The sequence below is a fragment of the Chrysochloris asiatica genome, unplaced genomic scaffold (assembly GCF_000296735.1).
Source record: "Chrysochloris asiatica unplaced genomic scaffold, ChrAsi1.0 scaffold00394, whole genome shotgun sequence".
Lineage (NCBI taxonomy): Eukaryota > Metazoa > Chordata > Mammalia > Afrosoricida > Chrysochloridae > Chrysochloris > Chrysochloris asiatica.
Window position 1 is genome coordinate 1,074,427 of NW_006408912.1, and position 11,131 is coordinate 1,085,557.

An 11,131-nucleotide genomic window follows, 5' to 3' on the forward strand; every position below is an offset into this window, starting at 1 on the left:
TATCAGAAATGAAATGAAAATGAGTGAACTGATAATGATGGGAAATTAGATATTAGATATGGACTTCAGACAACTGCGAGACTAAAGACTATAGGGCTCCACTGTAGTACTAAATCTGGTGAGGGTGTGCATGTGTGTACGCACAGACAAGGGGTTTCCAAAAGTTCATGACAAATGGAATTTAAGGATAATGGGTTTTTCCATAAACGTTTTGAGGTCCCCTTGTGTGTGTGTGTGTGTGTGTGAGAGAGAGAGAGAGAGAGAGAGTTATCTGCTCCAAGAAGTTTGTGCTACAGTCTCTTCAACCACAGTGACCAAATGCCTTGAGATGACGCAGTGTATTTGTCACATCTTTTCATATCTACTAAAAGATCATTAAACTTAGTTTTACTAAGCTTTCAATGTTGCTTTAAAATTATTCATAATTGGCTCATTGGCCTACTAAGTCACTTCTTTTGACTTGTTAAGAGAAAATTTTGGTTTTGTTTTGTTGTCAAATAAAGAACAGGTACCAGGCAGAGATATGGGACTTAATCCCTAAGACAACCTACTGTCCTTCAGTCAATTCTGATTCAAGATGATCCTATCTAGAGTTTCTGAGACTGTGTATCTTGCCAGGATCAGTCAGTCTTAGCTTTCTTCCAGGGAGCGGCCAGTGGGTTTGAATTGCCAAGCTTGCGATTAGCAACCCCAGGGCAACCCAAAGTGCCACCAGGTCTCCTTCCCCACATTGTGCGATCTGATGTAAAGATCTCTCTGTGCTTCCTGTTTGCCTCTGAAATGAAGGCCTGGATTAGATGATGTCTCCGACCGCTTCTAGTCCAAACATGCTGTGAGCCCTCAACATTCTCTTTTAAGCTTCTGGAAGGGATGGGCTGTATCTACCTGGTCGCTAAATTCTCACAGCCACTAGAACAGGGCCCATACCCGTGGACTAGAACCAAACCGAATAGCCCAACACCAGGAGAGATGGCATGGTCAGCAATCTGAGATGGTGGTGGTGGTGGTTATGTGCTACAGAGCCGGTTCTGACTCATAGCAACCCTGTATAGGGTGGTTTCCAAGGCTTTAAATCTTTAGGAGAGCAGAAAACCTCATCTTTCTCCCACAGAACCGCTGGTAGTTTCGAACTGCTGACCTCGAGGTTAGCCGCCCAACTTGTAACCACTATGCTACCAGAGCTCTTTATCTGAGATTAGATGCAGCTTAAAATGAAAGCATTTCCACAATGAAAACATCAGACTGCAGTGCTGAGTATGGTCTGAAAAGCTCTTGGACTCAAAGGAAAACCTTTAAAATCTGCTACAGCAGTTGAAAGTCAATGGGAGTACAGAGGGACCGCATCCAGAAAGGAAGACAATCGAAAAGAGGAAGGAAGAATTGCCCCAAGCAAACTCTATTTATTAGGATTTCCCTCTGATCCAGTAGTTAAATGAAATTTCTAAATCAAAGAGAACCTCAGAGTGCTCAGTAATTTGTTTCCTCAGTGAATGGAAATTCAGGCGGTTTTTAAGAATATCATGAGGCCCCATTAATGTCCAGAAGCAATCATTAGAACTGGAGTGGGAGAAGAGAGAAGGATGAAGTTTCTTTTCTCAGTCTCCGTCGGCTTCTCTGTAAGAGCCATCAGCGGATCCTGCCTAGGAGCACTAAGTCCTCTTGGAGGGAAAGGCGCCGATTGAGGAGCCTAGTAATTGTCTGGGAGATTTTATTATTAGATTGCAGGTTCCACACAATGTAATTACAGCCCTGTGGCCACAGCCGCACCAACGTCACACACTTGGCTTTTTCTTATGGACTGGCAAACGGGGCAGGCAGATGGAAATGGTGTGTGTGTGTCTATGTCTGTATTAAGAGATGTAGGTGGACCGATCATTTTGCACGTACTAACACACTCCTGGTGTGGCGCTGTAGGGTCAGCACTGGACTTGGAACCACATGGTTATCAGTTCAAACCCAGCAGGCGTTCCTTGGAAACTGTATACAGGGTTGCTATGAGTCAGAACTGACTGGATGACACTTAATAACAACAATGCAGTTGAAATTATGCTCGACAGACTCAAATTTCATAAAAGCAAGCGGCCTCAGGAAGACACGCTGACGTCATCTTGTACCTGTTTGGTGACTGGCCAGGAGGTGTGGGAGAGCAGGGGGACAAGTGTCCAGCCTGGAAGTTCTCTTGAGGGCTTGTCCTGAAATGGGTTAAAGGATTAAAAAATTATGACAAGGGAAGAGAAGCCCAATCTATACACACACACAAAAAGACATCTTACGTAAGACCAACTGATCTTCCTTGGCAATGAGATTGAAGACTGCAGTATCCTAATGGTAAATTTTAAAAAGGACAAACACTGTAATTGCCTAGCAAGGATGATACATGTATTGACTACATATAATCAAAACCAGACCTGCATTCATTGTGGAACATGAAAGACAGAATATTTTTATTTTTTATTTTGTTAGGCGTTTCGCTGCATCAAAATGGCTGAGATGTTTCTTTCCATTGCAACCTACTTTTGGCATGTGGAATTTCATAGACAAATTATGGACTCAGGAGAAAGGTGAGTAGGGACTCAGGGACAAGCTCTTAGCCCAGAAATAAATGGTAGAGCTTCAAGGTGTTCCCACTTCCATCAACAAATCCCTAATGTATATATGTGATGAGGAGTGGTATGCAAATATTTAACAGCCAGTAGGTCAAGGGCATCAGCAATTCCTAACAATCACCAGCCCAAAGCTACTTAGAATGGTCTCTAGGTGCTCTTAACTGCCCATGAACTCTGACCCTGACTAAGTGTGAGTTCTGGGCTCTTGCTTTTAAGCATTCACTTCATTTATACCAAATGGGGTAGATCACAGAAAAGAAAGAGGAAACAGAAACACCAACACAGATGCGAACAGAGTATGAGGACATCTGTCTTCTAACTCTTGTTTCTACCACAGCTCCCCAAGTCCCATACCCACCCAAGCTGCCCTTCATTCGTACTTTCACGTAAGACTCCAAACTACAGTTACCATGCCTTAGAAAAATGTTGAATATAAAACTGCAATAATCAATAACAAATGACGATTGCTTTTATGTGAGTTTAGCTTCAACTGATTCTAAGTGTTATATTGTTGGTGTTAAGTGCCACCGAGTCAGGTCTGACTCATAGAGACCTTGTATAGGGTTTCTGAGGATTGACTGACCGGTGATTGAGCCGCTATAGAAATAGAATTGGACAGACATAAGAAACAAGGAAGAGTTTACACATTGTATGAAGAAAACTCAAGATGTCACAAGAAACTAAGGCAAAAATGAAGCTTTTCCTCCTATAAATAGGATACCATCATCATCATCACCAATGCCATTGTCATTCACAATCTGTGAGGGCGTCAAAAAGTTTATGGAAAAATGAGATTAAGAATAATGGAATTTGTCCATGAACTTTTTGAAGCTGCCATGTATAGCATTTACTGATTGCCGGACCTGAAGCCCTATGAGGTAGATTCTATCACTATTCCCATGTAACAGATAAAGAAACCGAGCATACATTGTTATCAGTTATCATGAAAGCAGATGACAGAGGCAAAATAGGAATCCAGGCAGTCTGGCTCCAGAGAATTTGTTAAATTGTAATAAATCTTTTACGTTTTAAACTGTGATTACAAGAAATCTTTGGCTCTGATCTGATCGTATTGTGGAACTGTGGATTCATTTAGATTTCCCCAACTATGTGACTGGTAAAGTGCTCTGGGGTAAGTTATTTACCTTCTCTGAGCCCCTATGTTCTCACCTGTAAAATGAGGACAATAACCTCAAAAAGTTATTGGAAAGAATATAATATGTAGAGTCTGTTGTATATAAGTTTGTTGTTATTAATAGTTATATACTAATGATTGTATATAAGTTTGTTATTATTAATAGATGAACGATTAATGAATGTCCTCTTACGTTATATCCATAAGGTATTAGTGTACAAAACAGGTAAAGAGTCCTGGCATATTACTTTGTTTGGGTTGGGCCCTATAGGGAACATAGGGTGCAATTTTAGGGACTACCCTTTAGCAACATATTGGCAATTGAAACATGTCTAGAAATGGATATTTCCAAGATATGAACTTGTCTAGAAATGGAATTGACACCATCTCATAAAAAGTAGTTGAACACCATTGGGAGTTTTACTGTGAGGAAGAAAATATAATATCGACTCTTCTTTGTACATTTAAGGACTTTGTGTAGACTAGGCCTTTGAATTTTACTTTATGGGTCCTAAAAGAGAGTTACAAGAAAAATAAATTTCAACTTGCTAGGGAAAGATGGGAGAACTATATGTAAACCCTTCAACCCAGTGTTTGTTATACTGAAATGCTTAAAAAAAAAATCATTCATGTTTTTAAGTGCCATCGAGTCAGTTCTGACTCAGTGACCCTGTCCTTCCAAGGAGCTACCAGTGAGTTTGAACCACCAAACTTGCAGTTCAAACCGACCTTAAGGTTGAGTGCTTATCTTATGGCACTACACCAGGACTCCAAAACAATTTTAAGACCTATAATTATTTATTTCAAAACCTTACAATTCTTACAAAAATGAAAAGAGAGTCTAGTATAACTGCATAATAGAAGAGCATGAGAATGAGAGAATGACATTTGTTTTCTAACTTCAACAGGCTCCGAGACAATTTAACTCAAATGAATTATCAATACAACAGACCTGCAAATTCTTCCTTTGGGTTAAAAACATTCAGGTGAATATTGAATTGCCAGAAGTGTTGCTCCAGTTCTATAGGAATATTTCTTACCTTGTCAGGGAGATTAAATGACGAGGAGGCACAGAGAGGCTGCTGGCATCTTGCCATTTCACACTTGTTCATTTTCCCCTTCCTATGCCCACCTCCAGTTTACTCGGTTACTTACTTCCGCCTTGCACTTGGAGACTCAATCTGATGGTTGATGTTTTTATCCAATGGGAGGGTTTTCGGCTTCATTTCTCCAGAAATGTGCGAAGGTGGGTTTAATACTTGCTGATTCCAGGATGGATCTACGGTCAAGCAAAGAGCATAAGCTTAGTGCGCAGTAAAGTCACATTGCTGTTCATTCTTGAAGAGTACCCTTGCTGTTGCTGTAGTTGTTAGGTGCTGTCGAGTCAGTTCTGACTCCCAGCAACCCTGTATTGGGTTTCCAAGGAGCAGCTGGTGAGTTTGAATCAGCAACTTTGTAGTTCAACCCAACCTTGTGGTCAGTACTTGATCCCACACTTCCACACCATGACTCCAGTTCAGTAGAAAATGCAAATTTGAGTGGATGCAATTGTAGCTTGGAATGCAACTCCTAAAACCCAATGGAAAGCAAGTTATATGGTCCATGGATTACACTGCTAGTCATCATACACTTAACCCTGGGAGTCAGTCTTTTCCATTCTTACCCTGAGATAGCTGTTGGTTCATCCCATAGTGTGGAACCCCAGCTTCCATTTCCAGCTGCTGGTCCTGATGGACTGCTTTTGGTATAGGGTTCTCAGAGTGAGTCAGGGCCCCATGAGTTAAGCTGTTAAAAGAAATATATTTCAGCACAGAGATTAAAGCAATGGAACCGAACTCACTGGCCCTACTACTTTAGGCATGGATGTGCTAATTTTAACTTTTAAAAAGACACAGGACTAACAATTTTATCTATTGACATTTAACTAGATTTGAAATGTCTGGAAGGACGTGTTGTCAGGAAGGACCAGTCCCCGGAGAAGGACATCATCTTTGGTAAAGTGGACAGTCAATGAAAAGAATGAAGACCCTCAATGCGAGGGACTGACATAGCGGCAGCTAGAATGGGCTCACACACAGCAGTGATGCAGAGGATGGTGTGAGCTGGGCAGGGCTTTATTCTGTTATATGTAGGGTCGCTAGGAGTCAGAACCAACTCTACAGCACCTAACAACAATAACAGATTTAAAAGGCATTTCAAGTACTGTAAAATGGTATCATTTTTCATTATCTATCAAATTAACAAACTGGAAAAACTATAATTTCTGATGTTCTCCTAACTTCCTTATTTTAAAAATTCTTCATTCTAATCTTGTCAAGAGATTCCAGAACTAATTGGGATCTCCCAGATTTCCTTAAGAAAATCAGGACTTATTATTAGAATCATTGGGCCTGCTCACGTTAATTCACTGGACATTTAATGAATTCTGGCTACATAGAAAAGAGAGATGTAAGAGATGAAAGGAAAGCTCATGACAACAGGAACCACCTAGAGAATTAGCAAAAATTCATGTAAAATGCTTATCAGTATCATTCAAATCCTCCTGACCAGGGGCTTGCATTTCATAAAACTGCAAAGTCCCTTTAAACTGTGGTAAATAGAAGCTAATGTGCTAACCAAAGTGTTCTACAGTCTGCACATGGTCCCCAAGTTCCTATAGCCTGCGAGTCACCCAGTCTTCTAGCTGATGTACACAAAAGAGTGTTCTAAGAGCCAAGCCTCAGCCTCAGAAGAGTTCAGCTCCCAGCCAACCTGGCAAACTGGCCAGTCTTTGAAAATGGTACTTAGATAGACTTTTGTGCCTTCAGTTTCCTCTGGGGATACTGTGTGTGTGTACATGTGCACACATAAGCACATGCATGCATGCAAGTGCCCATATCTCAGATCCAAGTTTGAAGAAAGCTTCAGAAGCAAACACTTGTCTCATAAAAAACATGATGGTGGACTCCTGGGAATTCTACAGCTCCCTTCTAGCTTAGGCTATTGTTGGTATATGCCGTTGAGTCGGTTCCGACCCATAGCGACCCTGTACAGGGTTTCCAGGCTGTAACTCTTTATGGGAGTAGAAAGCCGCATCTTTCTCCCGTGGAACAGCTGGTAGTTTCGAACTGCTGACCTTGTGGTTCACAGACCAATTCATAACCACTACGCTACCAGAGCTCCTTTAGGCTAGGGGTCGCATAAACCCACGACAGTCCAAGGCTATGACTAGTGTCTCTTCTAGTCTGAACTAACTCTGAATGCTCCAAGGGTTTCTTAGTATCCTATTCTAATCTCCCACGGAACATATTGGAACCCATGGGTGGGGATATGACCCACAAACACCCGTGGTTTCTTAGATATCCTTTATCTACAATGCCTGCTCACAGCAAAACCATGGTGGGACCTAGGGTCTTATTGCAATCTCTCTTCCTCCACACGCCTTTCCCTTTCAGATGAATGATATCTAGTGTTAAGACTTTGAATTGACTTTGATAATCTATATAATCTCTCCTTTTAGAAAAAGGTATACTGTGGTGAAAATATGCATGTCAAAACATTTGCCAGCACAACTTCCACATTTAAAACTTCCTGATATCCACTCCATGTTTCGTGTCTTGCTAGCTTTTTCTGAAACATCCTCCAACCTTTAACATAAACTCAATGTCCCTAGGTAAAAACTCCATCTGGTTCTCTCTCTCTCTCTCTTTTTTTAAATATCTCCTATTTAAAAACAAGCCTATTTATATCCACTATTCAAAGGACACTTACTTCAGAGCTATTAGATTGTGTAAGAAATATGCAATATGCACTGTCTTCCTGGAATGATGATTTCAGAGCTGAATATGATTTGCATCAGCAATGGGTATCCTTTGTGGGAGTGATCGGGCAGGGCCTAGCTTTCTGCATTTTGATGGAGAGCCTGGTAAAGATTCATACCTTCTCTTTTCCTCCTGTGGATCCCTTTCCATATTGTTAAGCAATAAGTTACTGTCGTCCCCCTGGAGTGGTTTCTTCTGTCTTCTCTCTTGCTCTTCATCTTGACAGTTTTCTAGGTCCATCTTATTCTAGGGGAAGAACACGGTTAATCCTCAATAGAATTTCTAAATACATTTTATAACCCATCTCCAGCCATGGGATAATTGAGGCATTTTTCAACCACATTGCCTACAGTGTAAACAAACAAACAACAGAATCACTGTTAGGTGCTCAAAGTAACTGAATAATAACTGATTTCCAACTATTTGGAATAAATGCATCATCTGCATCTCTCTCATTGTTGTTGGTAAACACTGTTGAGTTGGTTCCGACTCATAGAGACTCTGTATAGGGTTTCCAAGGAGCAGCTGGTGGGTTTGAACTGCTGACTTTGTGGTCCACAGTCCAGCGCTGATCCTATAGTGCCACACCAGAAGTCCATAAGTAATCATAAACGTGCATTTATCAGAATGCTTCTTTTCCAAAAAAAGAAAGAAAGAAGTCACAGGACTCCTCACCTCAAGACAAATCATGGCTTTCTAGTATCCCCTGGCTTTTAAAATTCTGATCACGGCATACCTAAGATCCCTAAGTGGAGCACATGGTTTAATCTCAGCTCCTAACCTAAAGGTTGACAGTTTGAGCCCACCCAGCAGAACCACAGAAGGAGGGCCTGTTATCTGCTTCTGTAATGATTACAGCCAAGAGAACTCTAGGGAGCTGTTCTAGTCTGTAACACACGAGGTGACCAGAAGCAGGCATTAACTTGATGGCAATGGGATGATGGCTTTTCCAGGTGTTGCCATGATGTCTGTCTACTACCTAGATAGCTCTGCTTGCAGGACGTGGAAGTAAGGTAGCACTCCTGGCTCTTTCCAGCTCCCTAAGACGTTCTTCAAGTTTGTGTGGAATACTGCATAGGGATAGAAGCAATGTCATGGGGGCTGGTGGAAAGTATGTTGCTGGCATGCCTGCTGTTATAGTCCAGTGCACAGAAAGGCATGGCAGAGAGGAAAGAATGTCTGATGAATGAATGAATGGATGGATGAATGAATGGGTGACTGAGCTGGAAACCTGGAAGTGAGAAGGACATTTCCAGTGCCTGGTTTTGTTCATTGGGCTCTTGCCAGTCAGGTGTGGAGAGACTTTAGTTGTCAGGCTGGGTAACAATTTAATTGCTCCTCTGGAAATGACTTTAGGGTCTATCCAGGACAGTGATATTATGAAGGGTCTTTAATAAGTTTGTGGACGATGAAATGAAAAGATAATGGAATTTTTCCATGAATTTTCGAAGTTCCCTTATACAATGGGATGCAATGGCCACACTGTATCTAGCATCGTTCTAGGGCACGTGTTTAACTATTGAGTCTAGTGGGACAACTTGGCCTGTAGTTTTGTACTTATGTCTATTTGTTTTCACAATCTGGGTTCTAATCTTGGGGCTCACCACTGTCCTGCTGCCTTCAGTCATGGAAGAGGATGTTGACAGCTGGTCTGCAGAACTCGAAGAAACAGTAAATGAAACCACTGTGTCTTCAATTATCTTGCGTTCCTAGGACACGAAAAATCACATTTGCCAAGAGAAGAATTCTATTAAGGGACTTTAGGAAGAACTTCAGAATGTAAGCAAACAGCAGGCCATTTAAAAAATAAAAATTCTAACTTTCCTAAAGCATGCAAATCATATAACATTCTCTTATGGGCAAAATTTAAAAATTAGCATTTAATTTAGAAAACACAGCATTTACAAATTAATTAGTGTGATTCAAGAAGCCTAATTAGAAATGCTATTTGTGATCTAACTGTGTATAAAAATTATTTTTGAAGATAAAATTCACAAACAAGTTTTTTGATAATATACATGAAGTGCAGCCCCTTTCAGATTCTCTTCATGTAGTCTTATTTGTTTATCTAAAAAACAAAACAAAATAAAACAAAATTCTTCTCCCCTTAAATCTTTTTAGCACTATGTCATGGTAAAGATAATTTCATTTAGACTCATTGTCAAAATTACTCTTATAAAAGTAACTTACTATTACTAAACATACTCATCACAAGCAAAGAAGCTAATAAACGTATTGATTCTTTTATGTCATCTAAGACAAATCAAGACTTCAGATCTCTGATTAAATAACAGATGGAATTAAGTCATATTTCAGGACCAGGGCTATATCTGCCCTTACCATGAACCAAATTTTGGGGAGTTGTAGTGTCTTCAATTCTGTATGATTTGCCTCATTTAAGAATGTTGATGGAGCCTGCTCCGAGCAGAGAGAATCAGACAGAGCCACATGCATACACAAGCCATACACAAGACACACACAAAAAAGTATTGATGAACTTTGATGGATTGGAACTACAAGGCCAAATTTCTTCTTGGGAATTTCCTACCTCCTCATAATATCTGCGTTCTTCTTCTTCTACCTCCTTTTGAGCCTTTTCCCATTCTTCTTTCAGCTTGTCCTGCTCCTTCTGGTATCTTTCCTGTTACAGAATTTCCACAGAACGTTCTGAACTTCCCAGTGCATACATCATTGAGAATTTCCCCCCTTTAGTGAGAAACCCTGGTGGTGTAATGGTTAAGTGTCCAGCTGCTAACTAAAAGGATCGGTACTTCAAACCCACCAGTGGCTCTGTGGGAGAAAGTCCTGTTAGTTTGTTCTCGTAAAGATAACAGCCTAGGAAACCCTACAGGCAGTTCTACGTTGTCCTATAAGGTCGCTATGAATTGGAATCAACTCAAGGACACATAACAACAACAAATCATCCTGTCCAATGTGTTGCCAGACTAACTTCTTGTTGCAGCATTCTGAAAGTGAAAATGCATGCAGTATAAGACAGATGCTTTTACTTACAAACATCTTAGGGACATAAAAATGCAAAGAAGAGTGGTATTTTCTCCTTGTACTGTTTTGAAAAATTGTTCTTCAGACAAATGAACAGAAATTTGCTTAGATCATAACTTATAGAAAGAGAAAGATGGACAGATGGGAAAACCCCCTAGAATCTTACTTAACTTGGGTTTTCTCTGAGGAGGTAAGCTCATCCAATCATTTGCTTTCACTGGGTCCTTTAGAGATGAGCTAAAAGAAATGTCGCTGCCACAAAGTTTGATAAGAGATGAAAAACCTAACAGGTTTATAAGACAGACAATGCAAAAAGGTCCCAAATGGACAAAATGATAAGTATTCTTTGCCTGTAGCCATTCTACCAAAATGGAATCTTACTAGCTTTAAGTAACTTCTGAATTAAGAGAAGCTCTTAAACAGCCCATTAGAATGCTTCAGGATTAGAAAAGCCATTCTTGTTCACAGAAATAATGAAATACTAGTCACCAGGCAAATTATTGAATGATGCAGAATGCATCAAGAAAAGATGGAAGGAATACACAGAGTCATTGTACCAAAAGGAAATGGTTAATGTTCAACCGTTT

General features: G+C 40.4%; 1 protein-coding gene across 5 annotated transcripts in view; it reads right to left on the minus strand.

Annotated features, from left to right (window-relative positions):
* LIMCH1 (LIM and calponin homology domains 1) overlaps positions 1 to 11,131 on the minus strand; it is a 567,717-nt gene that overhangs the window by 15,657 nt on the left and 540,929 nt on the right. For 3 of the 5 annotated variants that reach the window (XM_006876603.1, XM_006876604.1, XM_006876606.1), the window contains 5 exons: positions 10,090 to 10,182; positions 9,146 to 9,250; positions 7,660 to 7,787; positions 5,405 to 5,526; positions 4,897 to 5,020 (listed from right to left, as the gene is read on the minus strand). In XM_006876603.1, the coding sequence (XP_006876665.1) occupies positions 4,897 to 5,020; positions 5,405 to 5,526; positions 7,660 to 7,787; positions 9,146 to 9,250; positions 10,090 to 10,182 (572 nt within the window). Of the gene's footprint in view, positions 1 to 2,114; positions 2,193 to 4,896; positions 5,021 to 5,404; positions 5,527 to 7,659; positions 7,788 to 9,145; positions 9,251 to 10,089; positions 10,183 to 11,131 lie in introns of all 5 variants that reach the window. The other 2 variants (XM_006876602.1, XM_006876605.1) reach the window with 1 other exon arrangement.